Raw genomic sequence first — 26,703 nt, forward strand, 5'->3', positions numbered from 1 at the left:
GAGGAGGAGCATTTACTGCTCTAGGCTGCAGGTCAGCTGAGAATTAAGAGTCTTCGTTCTGTAGCTTGAGTAATACATTAATCACATTTTCGAACACGAAGAAATCTCAGTCTCACAGATGACTAGGCCAGGGCCCCACACCTTGAAATTCTCTAATGCTGATGACCCCATTCCCTCAGGACCGCTGCCTCCTGGGGCCAGTATCTGATCCTTCCCTGAGGAGGTGCTCGGGGGAGGCACTGGCAGCCCTCTGATCTGCACAGGTGGGGGGCTGTGGAGGGAGGGGACAGCAGCCTGCCCGAGCCAGAGCCCGCAATAACACACCGTCCACGAACAGGTTTCTGCTCTGAAAGCTGGGTCGCAGGGAACCATGCTGACCACACACAGGACCCACACTAAAAACACGAGACCTATCTGGTACAAGAAAGTGGAGGTCAACTCCCCAGTTCGCATCAGAATCTCCAGTCCGAGGAACAATCCATCGCCCGATTTTCTTAGAGTTTAACAACTATAATTATATGGCATTACAAGCTACTAGATCTCAAAGAAATCCTCTTTTCCTGTATAAGGGAAGGCAGAGGACCATTCATGGGTAGAATGCAAGACGACACATTCCCAAATCTGTTCAATTAACACCAGTGAGAACAATCTGACACGTGACCACAGCTGTTTGCAGGGAAGGAACATTTTGTCTAACTGCTGATTTGTTCTAAAAAGTAACTCCATTCTGCCTCATAAAAGCAAGGTGGCAAGTGGGGAGACAACTGTCACGTATCATGGAGGCTTTGGGAACAAAACCTCCGTGTGTTAGCTGCTGGACGGCCACGGCCATCCCAGCACCACCACTCAAAGCTGCAAGAAAAGATCAAGTGAAATGTAATCAAGCTTGGGGTTTCACCAGATCTCCTTTGATTTGTCCTCCTACAAGAATCCAGGATGCACCTGGGGGACATCCAGGTAAAGACTGGCTGCTGTGGCCCTCCCTCCACCAGGCACCCCCTGGCCTCAGGTGACCTTCACTCCCTCTGCAGAGTCAGGAAACCAGACGCCCTGTCAGACGCAGGACTCTGCTGGACTCAGGTTTCTCGGTTCCGATACCCGAAACAGCCACACGTTCATAGGTCGATTCTGAGGTCCACCTTGGAAGGTACTACAGTGTGTGGGCCTCCTGCTGACCCTGGTCTCACACTAGAAACACACTTCATACCCTTTCAATCAGCGAGTCACTGGGCGGATACAGCGTTCCCCACGTCTAAAATGACACGGATGCTGTTAGTGACAAAATGCTCTGTCACGACATTCCTTTCTGCTGACCAAGAAGCTGAGACGCCAGGTTCAGATTATATTCTAGAAGCTGTGCTGGGTCCCCCTCAATTTCTAAGTTCTAGAAATCAAGCCACAGAGGGTGTGTTAACGACATGCTCTCAGCACGACCAGTGCCATGTGAGTCTGGAGTGTGGGGTGAGGCTGCAAGTTGAATCCTGGAGACATCTGGGCCTTGACCGCCAGGGCTTCGAAATCAAGTCAGTATGAAGAAAGGACTGATGGCCAGGGCAGCACCTGCCACAGAGCCTGAGGTTTAACTTACTCGTAGTCCTGGATTCGGCAGCTGGTCTGTGGGGTCCCTTCCACTCCCTGCATCATATTTTGGCCTCCCAAAGTCCTCCCAGATTCATGCCCACTCTTCTGCTGGGCATTTACTGTACTGGGCCTGTCACCACGCTCCAAGCATGCATCACAGGACACAGAACACTACAGACCGGTTTGTGTGGCACTTCAATAAAATCAAAGCTACGGCCATTCAAAGCTGCACAACTCAGGCGCTTTTCCCAAAGAGATGGCTTCTCAGGTACACAGCAGGGGAAAGTCGGGGCCCGGGGACATTAGCCAGCCCTGCATCCCCTTTCCCAGAGGGTGGAGGGACCTGCCCCTTTCCAGGATGGGGTGGCAGAGTCAGGACGTGAACAGGGGCACCCCGACCCCAGTCTCCTCTCATCCTTTACGGTTCCCTTTGCCTTGCGTTTCAGGCTCACCAGGCTCATCCTTGCTGGGACTGGACTCCCACCTTTGGAAGCAAAATATGTCCTCGGGGCTTTGCGTTTACAGACTGTCCCTATTTCTGTGACTCCCAAGACCACCTACCTAGTTGTCTTAAAAGAGTCCACAAATTCCAAAGCTCTCTTTACCAGAGAAAACGGTCTCGAAGGGGTGGTGGCTGACACAGAGACACATTGGGACCTCACCTTCTAGGTTGCTGTGGGTATGACGTGGGGCGGCGAGAAGAAGCACAAAATCCTGGGAGCGGGTGGAGCCCATCAGTATGATCCAGTATGATCTCTGGAAAGAGCTGGCCACCTTCCGGCCGGGAGCCTACCCTGCCTCCCACCATAATGCTTATTCATCATTTAGTTCCCTACTATGACGGTATCATTATCAAGGAGTTTCTTTATGTTTGTGATTGATTTATATATTTGGGTGCTTTCACGTTTGGAGCATAAATGTTTACAACTGTTAGGTTTTCTTGGCGGACAGACCACATAATTATGATATAATGCCCTTCTTCATCTCTTGTTACAGTCTTTATTTTAAAATCTAGATTGTCTGATATAAGTATGGCTACTCCAGCTTTCTTTTGGCGACCATTAGCACGATACATGGTTCTCCATCCCCTTATTTTCAGGTGTCTTTAGGTCTAAAATGGGTCTCCTGTAAACAGCACAGAGATGGATCTTGTTTTCTTATCCTATGTCTTTTGATTGGAACTAGTTTAGCCCATTGACGCTTAGAGTGAAAGATACGAATTTATTGCCATTATGTTGCCTGTAGACTTCATTCATTTAATATATGTTCACTGAGCACTGACACTGGGCCAAGTGTCCAGCTAGCAGCTGAGGCCAGCAGTGAATAAGAAACCAGGTCGTTCTTCTCAGGGTTACTGCTTTCTAGTTGGACATATAGGCAATAAACAAAGGAATAAACACATTAACTGGAAGACCATCAGCAATTGTCAACGTACAGCATCAAGGGGGGCAGGAGACGGTGTCCAACATGCTGCACCATTCTTTAGATGGGAGGTTGAAGAAGGCTCCCTGACAAAGTGACCTTTAAGCTGAGATGTGAGGACGAGTAAGAGCTGTTCATGCACACATCGAGGGAAAGAGCACCACAGGCAGGACAACGCTTAGCACACCAGTGCTGAGGCACGGTAAAACACAGTGAGGCACGGCGTGCTCCAGGGGTGGCTGAACGCAGGGACGGGGGGCAAGATGGAGCAGGAGAAGGCCGGGATCAGACAGGCCTGTGGGAGCCAGTGGGATCAGTCGGATTTAGAGTACAGATTTAGGGAGCCACCGGAGGGTTGTGGGCAAGGGCAGGATGTGGTCTGATCACAGGTGACAGCATATCCAAATGATGAGGCCTAGCAAATGTTCTATGGTGGGAAGTGCTCACGGGCCCACCCACCACCTCACTGGTGCTGCCCAGCATTTCAGACGAGTGGACTGCCTGACACGGTCCACTCTGGGGCCAGTGGAATCGGTGCCACGGCCTGTGCCCACCATTCTGCTCACGCGGGCCCTGAGCTACCTGCCCACGACTGCACAGGGTGTCCAACATGGTCTTCAACTCTTACCATTGTAAGATCAAGACAGAATGGAAGCCCGTCGTCCCACTGGGGATATGCCCTGAGAAGCACTTCAACATACTAATCTTTCACAACTTGGCCTGGGCCCCGGCAAGGCTGCTGACACTGACTGAGGGACTCGGGCAGCTCAATTTCTCTTTGGGTTGCAATTTCTTCCCTTATAAAATTAAAGTTAAGAGGTTCTTAACTTGCAGCAAATCTTAAGAAAGAAAAGCACACTTATGCATATCATACGTAATTATATTTTTCACTTCAGGGTGTGTTCACAGCCCCTTGTTGTCAGGCCCCGGGCCCGGGGCTGGAAACCCCAGACCATCAGGTGGCCACGTCCACTGCTGGAAGAACACCGCACCTCAACCTTCCCGCTCGCGGACCCTCAGTGTGAACAAGCACTTCCGCTACCCTGCCTTTTGCAAAGGAAAGAGGGGGGGAAGAACAGTGGGAAGGGACCTAAAGGGAAGAGAGGGAGAGAAAACTACCACAAAGGGATTGTGAGCCAAGAGACGTGTGACTGGAAGAGATCTGGCTTTTCAAGCCTGCCCCTCACGCTCAAGTTTATCCTCGCTGTTGAGCTAATGACGACAGACACACAGTCCTTTGTCGGCATGAGAGTGTCTTGTCTGGAAGTTTTATCTGGTACCTTTCTTTCCTTGAAAGCCCACGTGTTTGGGATATGGATCGAAGAGTGTGCACATACTAGTGTTTGCGGAATGATCTTACGTGGTGCATGAATGTTCAGTTTTAACACACGTGTAATTCACTTTACATGTATCAAAAAGTTACTAGCAAACAAAATTATGTCTTTACAGATATTAGTGCTTAAGACAAAGCTAAATAAAAACAGGGTGATTCCATTTAGAGTGAATTTAGAACTATTAAGAATGCAGGAAACCAGAATTAGCGTGATTCTGAGGGTGGTCTGGGAGTGAGCAGTCAGGGACGCACAGCAGGGTCTACCTCAGAATCCTCTCAGCGGATGGCAAGCGCGCATTAGAATAGTAAGCAAGGGCTAAGTCGTCTATAATTTAGTCTGTAATTCTCAGGCTGCAATTTTTCTTTATGTAATTTTTCTGGCTCCCAAAAACGTTTCTCTCAGCTACTGTCTTCGGTATTTCCACTTCAGAACTCCATGTTCTTTTATGAGAGAAACAGAAAGAATGCACTCAAGCAGGGAAGGGACAGAGAGAGAGACAGAGAGAGAGAGAGAGAGAGAGAGAGAGAGAGAAAGGAATCCCAAGCAGGCTCCTCACTGTCAGTACAAAGCCCAATGCAGGGCTCGAACTCAAGAACTGCGAGATCATGACCTGAGCTAAAATCAAGAGTTAGAGCCCCAGGGACTCCACATTCTTAAGTGGAATGGAGTAAGTCACTGTGGAATTTGATCTTGAAAATATCCTATAAGAAAATATCAGGGGCCCCTGGGTGGCTGAGCTGGTTAAGCATCCAACTTCAGCTTGGGTCATGATCTCACGGTTCATGGATTCGAGCCCCATGTAGGGCTCTGTGCTGACAGCTCAGCCTAGATCCTGCTTCAGATTCTGTATCTCCCTCTCTGTCTGCCCCTCCCCTGCTCACACTCTGTCTCTCTCAAAAATAAACATTAAAAAAATTTTTTTTTCAAAAAGTGGCTGTTTTCTTCAATTATAGTCAAACATTTTCAACTATTAGGTTTACTTACATTTTTCAGGTGGTGTTATTGTAATAGTCTGAGCTGTAAATTCTTCATCAAAATATCTGGTATCTGTCTCAGATGTTACTTGAGGCTTAAAAGGAGGTACAAGCTGCAAGAAGAAAGAACAAGACTCCTGTTAACAGATTGCAATTTAGGAAAATTAATTTCTAGGATAAAATTAGGGAGCAAATAATGAAGTGAACAGTGCCAGAGAGACCACACTCTGAGTCACTGTGTACGGGAGACGTGGAGTTCGGCTTCCCAGTCAACAGTCGGGAGCACAGAACAGGAGGTACTTGGTTGTTCTGTATAAAATTGGAGGGATTGTGTGAAATAGAACACATGAACACCAAAGAACAGGGTGCAAAGAGTATACTGAAAAGTCCTAGTTTTTCCCCCAGTAACAAACATGCACACAAACCATACAGATGTAAACCCCTGTAACAAAATGCAGGCTCTACCCAGTGCAGCAGAAGCACGACCTGCCCTCGGTTCTCTCGGTGGCGCCTGGCCCACCAGGCTGTGTCATTAAGAACACAACCTAGTGACAGTTATTCCAGGTCACCGGGTGCTGCCCCTGTACTTGGCACAGAACGACACCTGCTTACTTCAGATGGGCGTTACCTCCTGCCCCTGCCCTGGGACAGGAGTCTTGGGAGCCCCCGAAGTTAGGTGCAAACGTTGCGTCCCTAGGTTGCATCAGATCCTTGTTGGGGACAGTGACCCAAGAGAGGGTCAAGAGTGATCACTCTAGGAACTGACAGAGCTGGATTCTTCTGCCTCAGACCTGCAGCAGGTGTGGCACTGGGGAAGCCTGGGGCTGCTGAAGGTCACAGAAGCCACAGAAGCCCGAACCTCTGTGACCTCCACTGGCTGGGGTGTGATTCCTGCTTGTCAGGGCTCTGGCCTCGAAGGAGAGTCTACAGATTTCTTGTTCACACAGGGAGTCCCGACCCAGGACCTGGAGTCAGAGTACACGCTCTCACGAGTACCATTCAGAATATGAGATACTGCTTTTATTGTTTTTATTTTTTTAAGGTTTATTTTTATTTATTTTGAGAGAGAGAGAGAGAGACGGAGGGGGGGAGGGAATGGGGAAGGGGCAGAGAGAGAATCCAAAGCAGGCTCTGCCCCCATCAGTGCAGAGCCGGATGTGGGGCTCAAACTCACAAACCTCAAGATCATGACTTGAGTCAAAGTCAGACGCTTACCCGACTGAGCCACCCAGGCACCCCAGGAGACACTGCTTTTATAATAAAATTCCCGTGTGTACAGAAAAACAGGAAACAGAGTGATAGAAATCAGTATGTTTTATACAAATTTTACGAAACACACAACTGGCTTTAACTCAGTGCATTTTCCCACTCTTACTGTCATCAAATTTATGTTAAATAGGCGAAAATCTTTAAATTATTCTCTAGACAGACTATGTTTTAAAACACCAGGGGCTGAGCAGAATTAAAAGCACATTTTCAGAATGAAGGACCACACCTGTTTATGGCCCATGTAACAGAGCATTTTTAATCTCTTTTCTTCTTATCATTCCTTCTCTTTGCCCCCAGTGCACAGCCCCGGTTATTAGCAAGCACTTTTGGGGGGACGGACCTAATCCAGGTTCCACTGGTCACTGGCAGTGGCTTCGGAACAGCAGCCTGGTTCTCCTCCCACAGCCTTGATCTCATCTGGGCCAAGCTCCTCTGTCACATGCACCCTGCTCTGTGATGCTCCCCAGGCCATGCGAGCACTCGCTCCACTGACGGAAGTCTTCCCTCTTCCTCTCAGACTCAAGGGCGTTCTTACACACACGGGAACAGCAGAGGTGATCGGATCAGAGAACTTGGGGCTTTCCTCTTTGAAGAAGGAGGGGTCACTGCCTCTACCTGCAGACAACTGGAGACTGGGGCTCTGGTGGAGTCACCATTTTACAAATGCTCAAAAAATGGTTCCTCCACGTCCTTCCAAGCAAAAATCCGCCACAAGAAACTCTTCTTGGCAGAGGTGGGTTTCTGGGCACGTGCCGTCGGCTTTGCTAACCTCTGCCCACCCTTCCCAGCGGCCCCCTCTGAGGGCAAAGACTGACCTGCCAGTTGGGGGAAAAGCTGCCAGCCTTTCAGGTGAGAGCCAGAATGGTCACTCAAACGAGATCTGAAAACAGTTTTCAAAGGTCACGGGAGGCTTAAGCTTGTCTCTGCTCAGATGTCCCAATGCTACAAAGGCTTACCTGGCCTCCTCTCCCAGGTGGCCGCCCTCCCGTCCCCTTCTATCCTCACACTGCTTCATTTTCCTCCAAATGGTGTTTCAGCATCTGACTCAATACACCTACGCACACACATGCAAAACAGACTTACATTTGTTTACCGTCACTGCCATTCCACCTTCTCCCAACAAAACAGAAGCTCCGTGAGGGTGAGGGCTGACTGACACACAATAAACTGTACGTATCAGGAGTGTACGAAGTGACATGTTTTGACACGTGTACTCACCCAAGAAACTATGACCAAAATCAAGATGGAGAAACGTTTGTTTTCTCACGAGCCCGTTGTGAGCTCTCTCTCCCTCCTCCGTCCCTGCAGGCAATGACTGACACGCTTTCTGCCATGATTGATTTGTTTGTATTTTCAGGACTTGTATGTAAATGGAATCGTATAGCATGTATCCTTTCTCTGACTTTTTTCAGTTAGCACCATTATTTTGACGTCCGTCTATGTGACTTCATGTGTCAACAGCTCATCCACTGCATGGCTGGGTGACGTTCCGTCATACAGGTGTACCGCCATCTGTTTACCCATCACCTGTCAGTGGACATCTGGGTTGCTTCCAGTTTGGGGCTATTACAGATAAAGCTGCTAGGACTCTTGAGGTCCAAGTCTTTGTACAGAGATGAGATTTCATTCATTTTGGACAAATACCAAAGAGTGGAATGGCTGGGTCACATGCTAGATGTACATTTAACTGTTTAAGAAACTGCCAAACTGTTTTCGCAAAGCGGTCGCTTCATGTTATGTTACTACCACCAGTGGATCAAAGTTCCACTATGTTCTTGCCAGTACTGGTTTGGTTGGTCTCTTCAGTAAAAGACATTTGGATGTGTGGTGGTACTTCACTATGGTTTTAATGTATTTATTTCCCTAATGAATAATCGTATTTTTCATGAATTTGTAACTTCTTTGGTGAAGCGTCTGTTTAATATTTGCCCCACTCCCCTTTTTGTCATGAAATGCAGAGTTTTTTTTTTTTTTTTTACACACAATCTGCGTGTATGTCTTTAATCAGATTTACGATTTGCATATATTCTTCCAGTTTGTGACTTTTCCTGTCATTCTCTTAACAGTACCTCCTGAAGAACACACATTCCTAATGATGCTGTCTGATTTGTCAGTTTTCCTTCGTGGATCACACACCACTCTCATCTACGAAGTCTCTGTGTAACTTAACACTGCAAAGGTTTTCTCCTGTATATTCTTCTAGAAGGCTCTACCTTTAGGACTATGATCTGTTTTGAGTTAATTTTGTATATGCTGCAAATTCTGTTTTAAAAAAGTATGTATGTGCATTTTACCATCACAATTTGTTGGACTGAGTGATCTTTGCACGTCTATTCCAGGTCAATTAACCAGTTATGCACGGGTCTAGATTTCTAGATTCTCTGTGGGCAAATAAAGATGTTATCTGTCCAGAACAAACTGTCCTGATTCCTGTAACTTAGTAAGTCTTGAAGCTGGGCAATGTAAGCTTTCCAACTTTCTTTTTTGTCAAAATTGTTCTGGCTATTCTAAGTCCTTGGCATTCCAGATGAATTTTAGAATCAACCTAACAATTTCTACAAAACAGCTTGCTAGCATATTGATTAGGATTGTGTTGAATTCATGTATTAATTTTGAGAGAACTATCATCTTAAAAATACTGAGTCTTCTAAATCATGAATGCATTAGATGTCTCCCCTGCTGTATGTTGTCTTTAATTTCCTTACAATATTTTTTACTTTGCAGTATGAAGGGCTTTCATCTTTGTCAGAAGTATCCCTAAGTACTTCATATTTCTGTTGCAGTCACAAGTGACATTAATTTCCATTTTGGATTGTCCGTTGCTGCTGTATACATTTAGTTATTTTTGTATTGTGCAATCTTTTGTATATTTAGCTTGTATCAAACAACTAATGAGTTAAACTTTAGTAGTTTTTTTAATAGATTCCATCTGATTTTCTATATAGGTAATAGTGTTGTCCCTGAATAAGACAGACTTACTTCTTTCTTTCCAATCTGAATGCATTTTATTTCTTTTTCTTTACTTCTTTTCCTGCCCTGGCCAGAAACTCCAGTACAATGTTGAACAGAGTGAACATCTTCACTTTGTGAAAACCACTCAGGCTTTCCCCACTAGGATATTAGTGGTAAGTTTTCCTTAGATGTCCTTTATGAGGGCAGAGAAGTTTCCAGTTCCTGGTTTACTGGGAGCATTTTTGTTGGTTTGCTTTGTGTTTAAATCAGATGGATGTTGGATTTTCTTGAATGCTTTTTTTTCCTACATCCAGTGAGATAACCATGTGTATTTCTTAGTTATTGTTAATATGGTAAATTTTAGTTGGTTTTTAAATATTAAACCAACTCTGTATTTCTAGTATAAATCCCATTTGGTGATGATGTGCTATTCTTGTATGTATTGCTGGATTTGATTTGCTAAAATTACATTAAGTATTTTTATATATAATTTCATTAAGGAAATTGTTCTATAGCTTTCTTTTTTTGTATTACCTTTGCCTGCATTTGCTTTCAGGTTAAGCTAAACTACTAGAATGAACTGGGAAATACTGCCTTATTGCTCCAGAAAATTGAAGATTTGTGTAGAATTGATACTATTCCTCATGTAAATGTTTGGGAGAATTCACTGGTGAAACCAAATGGTTTGGGAGTCTTTTGTGGAAAGAATTTTAACTACAAATGTAATTTCTTTAACAGGTACAAGGCTATTCATATCCATTTCTTCTTGGTAATTTGTGTCTTTCAAGGGATTTGTCCATTTCAGCAAAACTGTTGGTTTTATGGACATGAAGATTTTCATACTATTTCCTGTTATCCATTTAATACCCATAAAGTCTATAGTGAAGCCACCCCTCTCATTCATGATATTCATAACTTGTCTTCCTGCTTTTCTGTTCACTTTGGTTAGAAATTTATCAATTTTGTTAATCTTCTCAAAGAACCACTTTTCCTTTCATTGACTTTATTTATTTTTTTTTTTTTTTATTTCACTGACTGCTGCCCCAATCTTTATAATTTCCTTTCTTCTGTGTATTGGAGTTTAATTTGTTCTTTTTTTTCTAGTTTCTTAAGGTGGAAGATAAGGTCACTGATCTTGGACCTTTCTTCCTTTCAAATGTAGTCCTTCAGTGCTACAAATTTCCCTTGAGGTATTATGTTAGCTATCCCACAGCAGAACAAGCTTTGTTTTCATTTTTAGTCCGTTCAAAATCCTTTCTAATTTCCCTTTTGATTTCTTTGTTTGACCCACAGATTATTGAAAATTGTGCTGAGTTTCCAAATACTTGAGGATTTTCCACGTATCTCTGTTTTGATTTGTTTTTATTCTCTTTTCATGCTTTAAAACTATTTGAATCCTTTAAGATTTATAGAGTTGTTCTGCTCAATGGCAAACGATCTATGTGATCTTGAAGAGAATGAATATTGTTCTGTTGTCGGATGGGGTTCTGTGTCAGTTAGATTAAGTTGGTGGATGGGATTGCTAAACTCTTTCACAACCTAACGATTTTCTCTCTGCTGCTTGTATCAATTATTTGAAAACAGGCATTGACATGCCCAACTATAATGTGGATTTACTTGTTTTTTCTTTCAGTTCTATTAATTTTTGTTTTATGTATTTTAAGTTTTGTTATTAGATGCAAAAATAATTAAAGTTTTTTACATCCTCTTGATGAACTGATCCCTATATTATGATGAAACAATCCTCATCTCCGATACCATTGCCTTGAAATCTTCTTCATAGGATACTGATACAGCCACTCTAGTTCTTCATTAGTATAAGCATGGTACATGGTTTCCCATCCTTTTATCTTTATCCATTTGTAATTTACACTTAGATGGGTTTCTTGTAGGCAGCATATAGGTGATTCTTGCTTTTTGTCCAATCTGACAATCTCTTTTAATTGTGGCATTCAGATCATCTGCCCTCAGCGTGACTACTGACATGGTTGAGATTAAATCTACCATCTTGCTAGTTGTTTCATACTTGTCTCATCTGGGAGTTGGTTTTGCAGTGATGCCACACCCCCAGTTCCTAGAACAGCGCGTGCCACTTAGTGGCACAAGTAAACGAACACATCATTCAATCTTGGGGCTGGAGGGAGCTGTCAGAGAGCATGCAGTCTACCGTTGTAGAAACGAGGAGATTGAAGCACACTTAGTAAAATGACTTGCCGAAGATGACACAAGTAATAACCAGAGCAGCAAACCCTCCGTCTCCTGATCCCAAGCTCTCTCTACTGCGGCACCTGGAGAGACACGGCATGAAAACACCTTCGCCTTTGACTGCTTCTCTGGACGTCAGTCAAAGTCAAGACATTCGTGCTGGGAGCATATTTCCTCCCCTCAACTCACACACAGTAGCAGAAGAGGACCCAGTAAAATAGAAACATCCACACAGGGAAGCGAGAACCCTATAGGGAAAGGGATGAGAGAGAACATGCAAAGAACCACCACAGGCCCCAACAGAGGTGCTATCACGCAAATCTGGGGACACCAAGCCGCGGTTTCCTCAGAGCCCCAGGGCAGATGTTCACTCTAAACCACTGAACACATTCCAAATATTTAATTCTTCTGGGCTGAATTGTGCCCCCTCCCCCACATCCAGATGTTGGGAGTCCTAATCCCCAGGGACCGTGCTGGGAGAGATGGCCTTTCAAGAGATGACTCCATTAGAACAAGGTGTCAGTGTGGGCCTTAGTCCAACCTGACAGGTGTCCTTGTAGGAAGAGGAAATGTGGACATGCGCACAGACTCCAGAGGCACGCACAGGAAGAGGAAAGACCACGTGAGGATGAGCAGGTAAGGTGGCTATTCACAAGCCAAGGAAAGAGGCTGCAGAAGAAAGCAACCAACCCTGCCAGTCTCCTGATCTTGGACGTCCAGCCCCCAGAACTTCAGGAAAACCAATTTCCATGAAGTCACCCAGTCCATGGTACTTTGTCATAGCAGTCCTAGCAGATGACCGCATCCCATTTTATTTTTGCCTTTAAACCAGTACCATCTTAATTTTCCCTCCCCCACTCAGGACATCGTTCTTAAAACACTCCTGTGTCAGCTGCAAACTCTCGTTTAGGAACGTGAAAGTACAGGCCAAGTCCAGAAACACTCAACTCTACACCTCAGCTACCTACTCGATGGATGGCCGCAGTGTCATGAACTGCAAACTTGACCTATTTTCCCAGCAAACGTGATAAACCTAGGACATATCTTTCTTTGAAAGCTAGTCTGTTTTCAGGATACGTAGTTCCGGACAATGTAAACACGAAGATCATGGTGCTGGCTTCTGGACTTTGCTTCCAGTTTACTGCAAAGGCATCATCAGGGTGCATTTACTTGTCCAGCCTCAAGACCACAGAGAGGCAGCAATGCTGCAGCCCCTAGCTACTCCCACACTACTCCTCTACCAGAGTTACAAGTTACCAAGTCATGCTATCATCTGCAATGTTTCTAAAGCACTGTGTAGGTTTTCGGCATAAATGAAAGAACAGAGAGAAAACATGTCCCTGAACTTATTATAACAAGTCACAGTCCCCACTCCTGGTGTGGCTGGAATGACAGCAGGGGAGTACAGACACCACGGTCTCTTAGGGTCAGTGTCCTCTACCCTTCCCCAGCAACCAATCAATTGTTACCATCCACTTTCTGTGCTCTTCCTTCTGTCTTCAGTGTAGGTGCTCTAGAAATACAAAGTAGGGCTTGAAGCTTGCAGGAAAAATGGATATACAGTGACTAGGGAACCCTAATTGTCATCCTATTTGAATACTATGGTTATGTCCACCACTCTGATGTGGATCAAAAAAGACTGAACACAGATACTAGCAACAAAAACTGCCAACACTTTGGGGCACCTGAGAGACTCAGTCGGTTGGGCATCTGGCTCTTGGTTTTGGCTGAGGCCAGGATCTCACAGTTTGGGGGATCAGGCCCCACATCGGGCTCTACACTGACAGCACAGAGCCTGCTTGGGATTCTCTCTCTCCCTCTCTCCCTGCCCCTCTCCCACTGAGGCATGTGTTCTCGCTCTCAAAATAAATAAATAAATAAATAACATTAAAAAAAACCCATAAAGTGGAGGACAATTAAAAAAAAAAAAACGCTAACACTACTGAATGCTTAGATATGCCATAGACAATAATCTAAGGCTGTAATTCTATCTCTTTAAAACAATTCAAGAGAGTAACTAAGCTTAGGTAGGTTTATTTAATCTCTGTTGTCCTAAAAAACTGGTTTTATGCTGTGTGTGTATGTGAATGTGCACACACCCAGGAGAAGTGGGAATATGGAAAAGAGGAATTTATTTCTAACAAAACTAATAAATCTTTGGCAAACTTTACTTAACTACATCATCTGCTAAGCTTTACAATACCAACGAACATTTCTTGACAGGTGACCGGAAACTCAAATAACTCATTAAATAATGAGAAGACAGAGTTGGAGATGGGCACAGCAGCTTCAAGTGGGGACAGTGAAAGACGGGGAACCCCACGTTCTGCGTCTAGTGCGCACACGTCTCCGGCTGACTCCTGGACCGCGCTTGCACAGGGCAGACTCCAAGCTCCCCAGGGAAGTCTAAATAAGCCAACCTAAAATTCTGACGCTCCCTGTGGAGGACACAGACATTGCCGTTTCAGTTCGGCCATGACAAACTGCCTACAAATACAAAAACTCAAAATTCTTTGCTGTAATCTAACAGGATTCAGAGGCACTACTGTGTGTCAGTCACAGTGTCCAGGACATAGTCCAGACTGACGCCACGTCAAAAGAAACAGGGGAAGACGACACACCCACCACAAAGAGACAATCAGGGAGACGGATGTGAACAAGGCCTGGACTCTGTTGGCAGATGTGAATTTTCAAGCAGATTTTACAACTATGCTCAATGATAAAGTATGTTCCTAATGAATAAAGAGATGGAGAAGTGGAAACTATTAAAAAAATGGAATCAAATGGAAAATCTAAAACAGAAAAATATGACCTCTGAAATAAGAAATTCACTGTGTGGGCTTAGAGCAACTTAAAGATTTGAGGAATGTCGGTAACCTGGAAGATTTATCAATAGAAATTATTCAGTCTGCAGAGCACAGGAAGAAATTAGAAAAAAATGAACACAATTTCAAAGACCAATGGGATAATGTCAAAGGGCGAAATGTATGTGTAATTGGAATTATAAAAGGAGAGGAGACAATAAGACAAAATATATATTTCTAGGAATAATGGCTAAAATTCTTCCACTGTTAGTGAAAGGTTCAGAAAGCTCAGAGAACTCCACGTAGAATAAATATAAAGGAACCCTCACCTACACACATTATCATCTGAAATCCGAAGTCTGTCAGTCAGGGTTCGAGCAGAGAAGCAGAAACACGTGTGTGTGTGTGTGTGTGTGTGTGTGTGTGTGTGTGTGTGTCCATGAGAGAGAGAGAGAAAGACTGAGGGAGAAAGAGAAGGACAGAGAGGGACAGAGGAAGAAGAGGGAGGACGAGAAGGAAGGAGGATGGGCCAGAGGGAGAGAGCTGGTCATGCAGTCTCTGTGAGGCTGCTGTCTTCACACTCAAGGACATGTGGAGCTTGGCATCCGTAGGGCAGGGGGAGGGAGGGGAGCACGCACGTGAAGCAGGGAGAAGAACACAGCGAAACCCAGAAGCAGGAACTGGAGCCCACAGGACAGACTGAAACCCACGCCACTTCTTACTGTCTCTGACCTCGGCACAGATGTCCCACGCAAGCTGGGGACCTGCAATGGCAACACACACGCTGGCCCAGCAGTGGGAAAGCTAACCGGTTTGCAGGGGAACAGGGAACAGAGGCAGGCGAGGTGAGCAAACAGACCAGCAACAACTTTAGGAGCTATAAGTCCCTGCTGCTTCACTTCTGCCCCCCGCACCCCGAATCTCACAGGAGAGTCTCATACGACAAAAGGAATTCTGGAAAATGTAGCTTGGCCTAGTCAGACTGATTTGTTCTAAAGCCATCACACAAACGAAAATACCTTGCAAGCAGCCGGTGAGATGTGACACATAATTTACAAGGGAACAGGTAACTGAATAAGCACTCACAAAACTACCAACTCACAATTTTATATCCAGTGAAAATATCCTGAGTGTGAAGGCAAAATAAAGACATCATCAGATAAAAGAAAACAAATTCCTTGCCAGCCAACCTGCACTACAAGAAATGGGGGAAGTTCCTTCGGCTGGGAATGTACCAGAAAGGAACCTGGGCCTCCAAGGAGGAATGAAGAGATACGGGCGCTCACTCTGCATTTAGATGATGGTGACCATGACCGCGAGTACACCGACACCTGCTCACGTGTACACATTACGGGTGAAGCACAGCTCAGTAAAACAAATTACTTTCTAATTTTAAAAGAAGAATGAAGAGCATTTGAAGTGGTAAACATGTAAAAAAAAGAAAATACTAAAGTTCTAACTTCGCAACTGGACAGAGATGAAGGGTAATGTTCAAGAGGGAACACGGACGTTTCCTGAAGGAACCAGAGACTTACAATCGATATGGAAAATCTGCACAGGCCCTTCCAGAAGAGGTCTTACTTCATGCAGGCCTGGCTCTGCTCCTCACGCTAAGTATCATATAAATTACTCATTTAAACAGCTGCCATTTCACTGAAATGAGTATCAAAGAGGTGATCAAAACAAACTATCAAGTACTTAAGTTACACTCTAAAAAGCAAGTTTTCCCTTCTTTTCTGTAGGAAACCTCTGGGAAGTCAGTACAAATGTAATAAGTAGGAGGCAGATCAAAACGAAGATCTGAGTAAAATCAAAATGAGCCACAGATTCCAAATCAATCTTCCCTGAAAACCTCTTGGTCGTCACTTCACCATTCTGTATCAGTATTTTCCCTTTACGAAGAATAAAACCTCAGCAGTCCGCATGAACTCCTGGAGTCTCCTGCCTCAGCTTCTGGCCGGGGCCCCTGCCCTGTCAGCAGTGAGGCTTCCCTCCGTGCCCTCCCCTCCCCATACAAGGCACGCCTCTCCTCAGGGGCCTACCGTGGGCCGCACACATTCTCACTCAAAGAGGCCAGGCCTCCCGCGGTAAAGGCAGGGCCCGCAGGCAGACACCACCACCCTGGCTTCAGGACCAAACATTTAAGAACACCTCTGCTTCCGCGGTATTCCCACTTCTTCCCATGACTGTCACCACGCAGCTGCCCCGCCTCTTCCGTGAAGACTAACCCCGCCGGCGAGGCTTCGCAGATCTTGCTTTTTTCTTCTATCTTACTTGCCCCTCACACCTCACAATGTACCCACTGTACGTCTTACTGTCGGTACACACACTCACTTTTTTCTACACAGCTCCACTTTCAGGGCCCTGGCTGCATTCTCCCCCCAGGTACATAAGCAAAAGAAAAGCGAAAAAACAGATCTAACCCATTCTGTGGACGGTTTTCCATTTAGCTCTTGCACCCTCTCTACTCCTCCATTTTCTTGAGTAGGACCGCGCTTGGCGCTTCCGTTTCTTTCCCTTCCACCCGACTTACAAAATTGAAAAAGAACTATCTTGAGCATAAAGGAAAGAATATAAAATGACAACCAGATGCAACACATGTTGACACTGTGTCAAATGTACTTTCAGACTTTTGTATTTTTAAGACCTAAAACACAGACACAGCTCAATACCTATTGCTTTCCCCTCACTAATGCCCATTTTTAATTCCCCCCAATTACAATTATGTTCGATTCAAGCAAATATTGTGGTGGAGCTCCTTTGTGTCATTTGCATGCAAATTCCTATACTTTTCTCCCAATTATGTCGCAGATACAATTTTCTTTAGTTCGTTTTCAGTTATTGTAATAATGGTATCATTCCCTAGGCATCTTATGTGACCTGACTTTTTATGTTTATATATTTTTGACTATCAATACTGAATGCTGAATAAGCCCAATTTACTCATTTTTTATTCAGTACAGTATTCCACTATAAGAACAGGACAAACTTTAATTATTACATATTCCACCATTAAAGATCTATTAAGTTATTTTGTCCTTTAAAAGTCACATATCCCTTATTTCTTTTTCTTATTATGTTGGTTAGAATCTATAATAAAAACTGCCTAGAATTTGATATTGGTGGATACCTTTTTCTTACGTTTAAAGAAAATATTTATAATATTCAAACATTAAGTATAATGTTTGTAGAAAAAAAAATTTTTTTAACATTTATTTTGAGAGAGAGAGAGCACGTGTGCTTGAGCAGGGCTCAATCTCCCCAACTGTGAGATCATGACCTGAGCCGAAATCAAGAGTCAGATGCTTAACCGACTGAGCCACCCAGATGCCCTAACTATAGAAAAATTTTTGATAAAAACTTAAAGAAGGTTCATGTTATTTCTATGTTACTAAAAGTGTTTTAAATATATTTTTAAAAACCATGAGTATGTTCTACTCTCATTTTATGACAAGTTTTTCTATAAAATTTGAGATGGTCATGTGGATTTCTCCCTTAATCTCTAAATGTGGTGAATAACATTAATTTTTTCTAATATAATCACATTTCTGGAACAAATCTAACATGGACATCAGAACATACATATTATTTGCATTGTTGGAAATAATTGCTCAGTAGTTTATTTAGAATATTTATGTCCCTGTTCATAAATAGCTTATTATTTTTCTTTCTTGTAATAGTTTTATCAGGGTTTGGGATCAAAGTTACAAAATAAGTTTGAGAAGCATATAACCTCCTCCCCTCTCTTCCTTCAGAACAGATTGTATAAAATTTTTCTAATGATAGGGATTATCTTATCTTTGAATGTTTGATGGAGATTTCCTGAAAAATTCATCTGGGTTTGTACTGGTGTTTTTTATTGGGGTAAAAACACTGGAGTTGGAGAAGTGACAGACTGTAAACTAATTTAACAATTAGGTATTTTCACACTTTTCTTGAGTGAGTCAGCTGGTAATTTTAAGCTTGCCTGAAATTATCCATAAACTCTCTTTTTAAAAAACAGGATAGGGGTACCTGGGTGGCTCAGTCAGTTAAGTGTCCAGTTCTCAGTTTTGGCTCAGGTCATGATCTCAAGGTTCATGGAATCAAGACCTGCGTGGGGCTCCGTGCTGTTGTGCGGATTCTCTTTCTTCCTTTCTGCCCCTCCCCTCCTCACGCATATGCACGCACTTTCTCTCTCTCAAAATAATAAACTTAAAATATATATACACACTTAAACTTGAAAAAAAAAAAATATATATATATACATATACACACACACATTCATGGTAGTTGTATTACATTTTCATTGCAATATATTTCTTTATCTCATTTTCATTCCTAATATTTTTTATTAATTTTGAGCTCTGTCTGCTTTACTAGTCTTATATATAACTGCATTTTCCTAATGTTTTCAATTGTTTCTATTTATTCATTTGTACTTCTACATTTACTGTGTGCTTCTACTTACTTTCACCATGGTGATTCTGTTGCTGAATTTCTTTCCCTCATTTTATGTGGAAGCTTAGCTAATTAATTTCTGATCTTTCTATTTTACTTGCCCACTCCCACCCCAGTACAAGTATTTAAGAACTGCCTTGATTGCCTTTCACAAATTTCACTGTCCTTCTAACTCCAATATTTTCTGATTTTCAATGTAACTACTTCTTAGTCCGTGAATTATATTAAAGTTCATTTTAAGAGTTTCAAATATTTGAAGTTTAGAGAAGTATTTCTTTGCTGGTTACTCCTAATTTTACTGATCACAGAATATGGTCTGAGTTATATATAGTTCCTTTGTTTTCCACTGAGGTTTGATTTAGTGCCTCAAAAGAAATGCATGCTCTAAACTACAGACTAATAGGGGCGCCTGGGGGGCTCAGTTGGCTGAGCAACCGACTTCGGCTCAGGTCATGATCTCCTGGTTCATGAGTTCGAGCCCCGCAGTCGGGCTCTGTGCTGACAGCTCAGAGCACGGAGCCTGCTTCGGATTCTGTGTGTGTGTGTCTCTCTCTCTCTCCACCACCCTCCCCCACTCATACTCTCTTTCAAAAATAAACATTAAAAAGATTAAAATAAATAAACTACAGACCGATATCCCCATTATCACTGATGCAAAAATCCTCAACAAAATAGAAGCAAAATGAATGCAGCGGCATATTCCAAGGCCTGCACTCGTGACCACCGTCCTAAGGATTGCACCGAATCTGCAACGTCGCTGTGACTAGAACTGCCATCTCAATAGTAAGTCTCCAAGCCACAAACATGGGGTGTCTCTCCGGTGGTCATGTCTTTTCATCTATTTCAGCAATGTTGTAGCTGGCAGCATACAAGTCTTGCACCTCCGTGATTATATTTATTCTTAAATACTTTACTCTTTTTGCTGCTACTTTAAATGGAACTGTTTTCTTAATTTGCTTTCCAGATTGTTCATAGCTAATGTATACAAATATAATATATTTTGTATGTTTCATATCCTGCAACTTTGCTGACTCTGTTTATTAGCTTTAAGAGGTTTTGTGTGTGTGAATGTGTGTATTTGTTGGGTTTTTCTACATCTGTGAAGAGAGACGATTTAACTACTTCCTTTCCAATTTGATTGCTTTCTATTTCCTGTTCTAACTGCTCTGACTACAACTTCCAGTATTATGTTGAACAGAAGTGTCACAAATGGGCATTCTTGTTCTCTTCCTTATTTTAGGTGAAAAGCTTTCAGTCTTTCACCACTGAGTATGATGTCAGCTGTGGGTTCATCTATGGCCTTTATCATTTGACCAAGTTTCCTTCTATTCCTAGTTTTCTGAGGTTGTTTTTTCTTAATCAGCAAAGGGTGTTGACTTTTGTCAAATGCTTTTTATGCACCAAGATGATCATGTGGATTTTCTTTATTCTATTAATGTGGGATATTAAAATGATTAATTTTAGTCCGTTGAACTGTCCTTGCATTCCATAAAACTCACTTGATCATGGTGTACAATCCTTTCAATATGCTACTAAACTGGCTTGCTAGTATCTTACTGAGGAATTTTGTGTCTATATTAGGGATATTTGTCTCTAGTCTTTTCTTGCAATGTCTTTGTGTGGCTTTGGAATCAGGGTAATGCTGGCCTCATAGCATGAGTTAATAAGTATTCACTCCTTCAATTTCTTGGAGGAGTTTGAGAAGAACGGGTGTTATTTCTTCTCTAAATATTTGATAGAATTCTCTAGTGAAGCCATCTGGTCTTGGGCTTTTCTTTGTTGGGAGTTTTTTGATTACTGATTTAATTACCTTATTAGTTGTAACTTTATTCAGATTTCCTATTTCTTCTTGACTCATTTTGGTAATTTGTATGTTTTTAGAAATTTTTCCATTTTGTATAGGTTTTCTACTTTTTATGTGTACATCTGTTCAGAGTATTCTCCTACAATCCTTTTTATTTCTATAAAGTCAGTAGTAATGTCTTTATTTCATTTGTGATTTTAGTACTTTTCTTTTTTTCCTTAGTCAATCTAACTGAAAGTTTGTCAATTTTATCTTTGCAAATAATCAACTTTTTTTTTTAATTTCTCTATTGTTTTTCTATTTATTTCACTTCTTTACACTCTAATCTTTATGCCAAAAATTGGCTAACCTAGATGAAATGATGAGGTAAATGCATCAAGAAGATACAACAATCTTAAATTTGGGAGCACCTAAAAGCAGAACTTTAAGATTAAAATAAAGGAAAGGTGATAAAACTAAAAGACAAATAGTCAAAGCCACAATTATAGTTGAAGATTTTCATCCCCTTCTCTTAATAACTGATAAAAGCAAGCCATTAAACATTCATTAAGAATATAGAAGACTTATCATTAGTTCACTTGACTTAATTGACATTTATAAAACACCATATATAATAAGAGAATATTCTTTCCAAATGCACACAAAACATTCATCGATATAAACCATAATTTATTTCATAAAACAATCTCAAAAAATTTAAAAGATTTAAAATATACAAAGGATGTTCTTTAAAAACAAGATAATTAAGCTAGATATTAAAACAGAAAGCTGAAAAATCGACAAACACTGTAAATCAAACAATGCACTTCAAGAACCCATATGGCCAAAGAAGAAATCCTAAGGGAAATTAGAAAGCATTTTTAAATGAATAGCAAGTCACACTATGATGTAACACAACTTGCTGGAGTGTTTAGAAGTAAATAGATAGCACAGCCACTGTGTTAGAAAAGAACAAAAGACTCAAATCTAAGTTTTCAACTGAATAAACTAGAAAAAGAACAACTGATTTAAAAAACAAGCTAAAATGGAAAAAAAATCAAGACAATAAGTGATCAACTCAATGTCAATTATTTCAACAATTAGATAAAGTTTTAAAACTTCTTGAAACACATACAAGCTACTAAATTTCATTCAAAGGAAATGAGTAACTGGAAGTATCCTACATCCATTAAAGAGACAATTTCTGTAGTCTGGGCTTGGATGGATTCAACAGGACATTCTATCAAACATTTAAAGAAGAAATATACCAATTCTGTGCAAAATCTTTCATAAAATAGAAGAGAGGGAAACACCACTCACTTTTGGTGTCAAGCATTATCCTGATTCTAAAATCAGGCAGGTAATAACAATAAAAAAAGTACAGCCCACAATTTAATATATAAAAAGTTCTTGACAAAATATAAGCAAAAGAAATTTAGCAATATATAAAAAGTGTATATATCATGACTGAGGTTAACCTGAGGCATGCAGTATAGAGGCAATATTCAAAAATCAACATGATACACCATATTAACAAATTAAAACAGAATACCACATGATTGTGTCAGTGAATGCAGAAAAAAGCATTTGAAAAGATCCAGTGTCCATTCATAGTAACAATGTTCAGAAAATAGGAATAGTTGAAAATTTTGTCAGTCTGAGAGACGGTGTACATTTAAAAACCTACAACTAATATGGTGTGAATGCTATTTCCCTAATATTAGTAATAATTAAATGTCTGTTCTCACCATTTCTATACTACATTGTTCTGGCAATCCTAACTAGTGAAATAATGCAAGAAAAAAAGAAAAGGCAAACAAATTGAAAAATCTCCTAAAAAAAGGTATTAGCCCTAGCAAGTAAGTTTAGCATAAAAAACTACCCTGATAAACACATACAACTTCGAAAAACCTATTTACCTCAGTTTCTTCAGTTTCTTTTACCCAGTACATGATGTCTGGCTCTCAATACAAGGCATACTAAAAGATAAAAAAACAAACCAAACCAAAACCCAGTTTCGAGGTAAAGAGCAGGCACCAGAAAGTCTCAGATATGGCACAGATGTTGGAACTCACCAGACCAGGAATTTAAATCATCTATGAAAGCATAGTAAGGGTCTTAATGGAAAAAATATACTACATTCAAGAACATATGGGTAAGGTAAATAAATAAATGAATTCTCAGGGAAAGAATAAAAAGGAAATGCTAGAAATAAAAAAACACCATCACAGAAATTAAGAATACCTTTGGTGGCTCAATCATAATCAGGGCATAGCCAAGGAAAGAATCAGTGAGTTTGAAGAACTGTTAATAGAAACTTCTGAAAGAGAAGAGTAAAAAAGAATGGAATATCCAAGAATTGTGAAATAATTATAAAACGTATATGTAATGGGAATATGAGGTGAAGAGAGAGAGAGTGAAAACAGCAGAAATATCTGAAGCAATAATGACTGAAAATTTTACAAAATTAGTGCTAGACATCAATATCTTAGAAGTTCAGAGAATATCATTCAAGATAAAGACCCCAAAAGCTACACATAGCCATATCCTATTCAAAGTAAAAAAAAAATCAAAGACAAGGATGAAATCTTGAGAGAAGCCAGAAACACACACACACACACACACACACACACACACACACACTTCAAAAACCTTATTTATCTATAGAGGCTCAAATACAAGAATTACAATGGATTTCTCTTCGGTAACCATGCAAGAAAGAAAAATAAATGCAGTAAAACACTTACTGCTGAAAGAAAAAACCACTGACCTAGAAGTCTGTATCCAGCAAGATTATCCTTCAAAATAATAATATAATAATATAGGAATAATAAAGACTTTCCCAGACAAACAAAACCTGAGGCAAGGCATCACCAACAGACCTACCTTGCAAGAAATGTTACCAAAAAAAAAAAAAAAAAAAAAAAGTTCATCGAAAAGAAAATGATATAGGACAGAAAGTTAGTTCAACAGAAAGAAAGGAGGAATGCTAGAAAAGGAACCAACAAAGGTAAAATAAAATCCTGTTTTCCCCTTATTCTTGATCTAACAGAGAACAGTTTGTAGAAATAATAATGCAACAATGTATACAATAATTATAGCTTATGGATGAATGAACTTAATGACAGCAACATATTTGGGACAGGAAGGAGGAATCAGGAATATTGCTTTAAGGTACTTTTACCATCTGCCAAGTGGTGTAGTATTATTTGAAAAAGGACTTGAGTTAGTTATAAATATGTACTGCAAACTCAAAGGAAAACACTAAAAAAGTTTAAAAAGAAGTATAAATGATAGGCTAACAGAGGAGGAAAAAAGGCAGTCTTAGAAAATACTCAGTTAAAACCAGAGAAGTTAGAAAAACAGCAGAACACACAAAAATATACACAGAACAGGATAATGAATAGAAAACAGTAACAGATAGGGTAGATATTAATCCAACCATGTCAACGACCACTTCAAATTTCAACAGTCTAAAAACACCAACCAAAAGGCAATGACTGTCAAGGGTGTAGAAAACAAGAACCAACCACATTATTATTTACAAGAAATCCACTTTGAATGTAAAGATACCAAGAGATTTAAAGTAAGGGGAAGGAGGAACACATACCATAGTAACACTTAACCAAAAAGTAAGCTGGAGTAGTTACAGTAATTTCAAACAGAGCAGATTTCAGAGCAAGGAAAATTATCGGAGATAGAGAGGGTCATTACATAATGATAAAGTGGCCAATTCTCCAAGAAAACGTAAGAATCATTAATGTGTATGCATCTAACAACAGAGTATCAAAATACAATAGGCAAAAACAGAGCTGCAAGGACACACAGATAGACTCCCTATTACAGCTGGAGACTGCAACATCCCTTTATCAGTAACTGACAGATCCAGGTGGCAGAAAATTAGTAAGGACATAGTTGAACTAAAAAAGTACCATCAGCCAATTGGATCCAAATGACGTTTATAGACTACTTCATCACACAACAGTGAAATACACATTCTTCTCAAACTCCCAGAACATTCACCAAGACAGACCACACTCTAGGCCATAAAACACACCTTAACAAATTTATTTTTTTAATCTTTATTTTTTTTTAATTTTTTAAATTTTTTTCCAATATATGAAGTTTATTGTCAAATTGGTTTCCACACAACACCCAGTGCTCATCCCAAAAGGTGCCCTCCTCAATACCCATCACCCACCCTCCCCTCCCTCCCACCCCCCATCAACCCTCAGTTTGTTCTCAGTTTTTAAGAGTCTCTTATGCTCTGGCTTAACAAATTTACAAACAGATCATTCAAGGGATATGCACTCAGACCTTAATGGAATTAAACTGGAAGGCAGTAAGAGAAAGACAGCTCAGAACCCCTCAGATACTTAGAGGTTAAATAATACACGTCTAAATAACACATGGGTCAAACAGGAAGTCTCAACAAAAAATTTTAAATATTTTGAGCTAAATGAAAATACAACTTACCAAGATTTGTGGGATGCAGTGAAAACGGTACTTAAGGGAAAATTTATAGCACTGAATGCGTTCTTTAGAAAGCAAAGATATAAAGTAATAACGTAAGCTTCCAGCTTAGGAAAGTAGAAACAGAAGAGCAAATAAAATTGTGATAAGGAAAATAAATAACTTTAAGAGCAGAAATCAATGAAACTGAAAACAAAATTGATGAAGAATATCAACAAAATCACAAGCTGACTCTTACTGGCTAAACCTCTCACACATTGAGCAGGACACTGTATTTCCATCAAGTCCCCACATCTCTAGGAGTGTTTTGTGCTTATAGATGCTGCTATTTGCTGCATATTGTTTGTTATGCCAAAAATGACCTTTCACATTTAATACTTAGGTTTTGAAATCAACTTAGCTCAAAATAAAGGAAACTGCATATGCAGATTCAGTATTGTTTACCTTGGGGCAATGCGACTGGCATTTAAAAAGGAACTTCTTCAATCTGACAGGATCAGCTGGAATGCCTGTTTTAAACTTTTCCCTCTTCTTTTTTTGTCATAAAGTTGTAAATAAAGACCATCATCATACACATTAAAACACACACACACACACACACACACACACACACACACACACAGAGTCAACTACATGATACCTAAAAGAAAACCCACTTAAATATAACGACCAAGGTTAAAAGTAACAAGATGGAAAGGATATATAAAATCAAAAGAAAGCTGGAATACTTATATTAATATCAGACAAAGTAGATTTCAAAACTAAGATTACTGCTATGAATATATAGGAACACTTCATAATGATTAAAAGGTAAATTCGCCAAGAAGATGTAACAAAACAAAATGTGTATGCAACCAACAGTGAAGCTTCAAAATACATGAAAACTAAAAAGAAAAATCCATAATTATAGCTTTAGATTTCAACAATCCTTTCCCAATAACTGATAGGACAATTAGAAAGAAAATCAGTACGAATACAGGAAACATGAACACCGCCATCAGCCATCTTGACCAATGGCTAGTGGTAGAACACTTTATACGATAAAAGCAGAAAACACATTCTTTTGAAGTGTACACAGAACATACACCCAAATAAATAATTTTCTGGGCCATAAAACAAGTCTCAATAAATTTAAAAGGATCACTATCATATAGAGTATGTTTTCCAAACACAAGAGGATTTAGTTAGGAATCAGTAACTGAAAAATATCTGAAAAATCTATATATTTGGAAATCAAACAATACATTTCTTTTTTTTTTTTAATTTTTTTTTTCAACGTTTATTTATTTTTGGGACAGAGAGAGACAGAGCATGAACGGGGGAGGGGCAGAGAGAGAGGGAGACACAGAATCGGAAACAGGCTCCAGGCTCTGAGCCATCAGCCCAGAGCCTGACGCGGGGCTCGAACTCACGGACCGCGAGATCGTGACCTGGCTGAAGTCGGACGCTTAACTGACTGCGCCACC

General features: G+C 40.9%; 1 protein-coding gene across 5 annotated transcripts in view; it reads right to left on the reverse strand.

Moving 5' to 3' along the window:
- Positions 1–26,703, reverse strand: part of AKT3 (AKT serine/threonine kinase 3) — a 309,160-nt gene that overhangs the window by 5,321 nt on the left and 277,136 nt on the right. For all 5 annotated transcript variants that reach the window (XM_086694762.1, XM_086694759.1, XM_086694760.1 and 2 more), the window contains one exon: positions 5,322–5,424. In XM_086694762.1, the coding sequence (XP_086550888.1) occupies positions 5,322–5,424 (103 nt within the window). The remainder of the gene's footprint in view (positions 1–5,321; positions 5,425–26,703) is intronic.

The sequence above is a fragment of the Puma concolor genome, chromosome E4, assembly GCF_028749965.1.
Source record: "Puma concolor isolate L17-30 chromosome E4, mPumCon1.1.hap2, whole genome shotgun sequence".
Taxonomy (NCBI): Eukaryota; Metazoa; Chordata; class Mammalia; order Carnivora; family Felidae; genus Puma; species Puma concolor.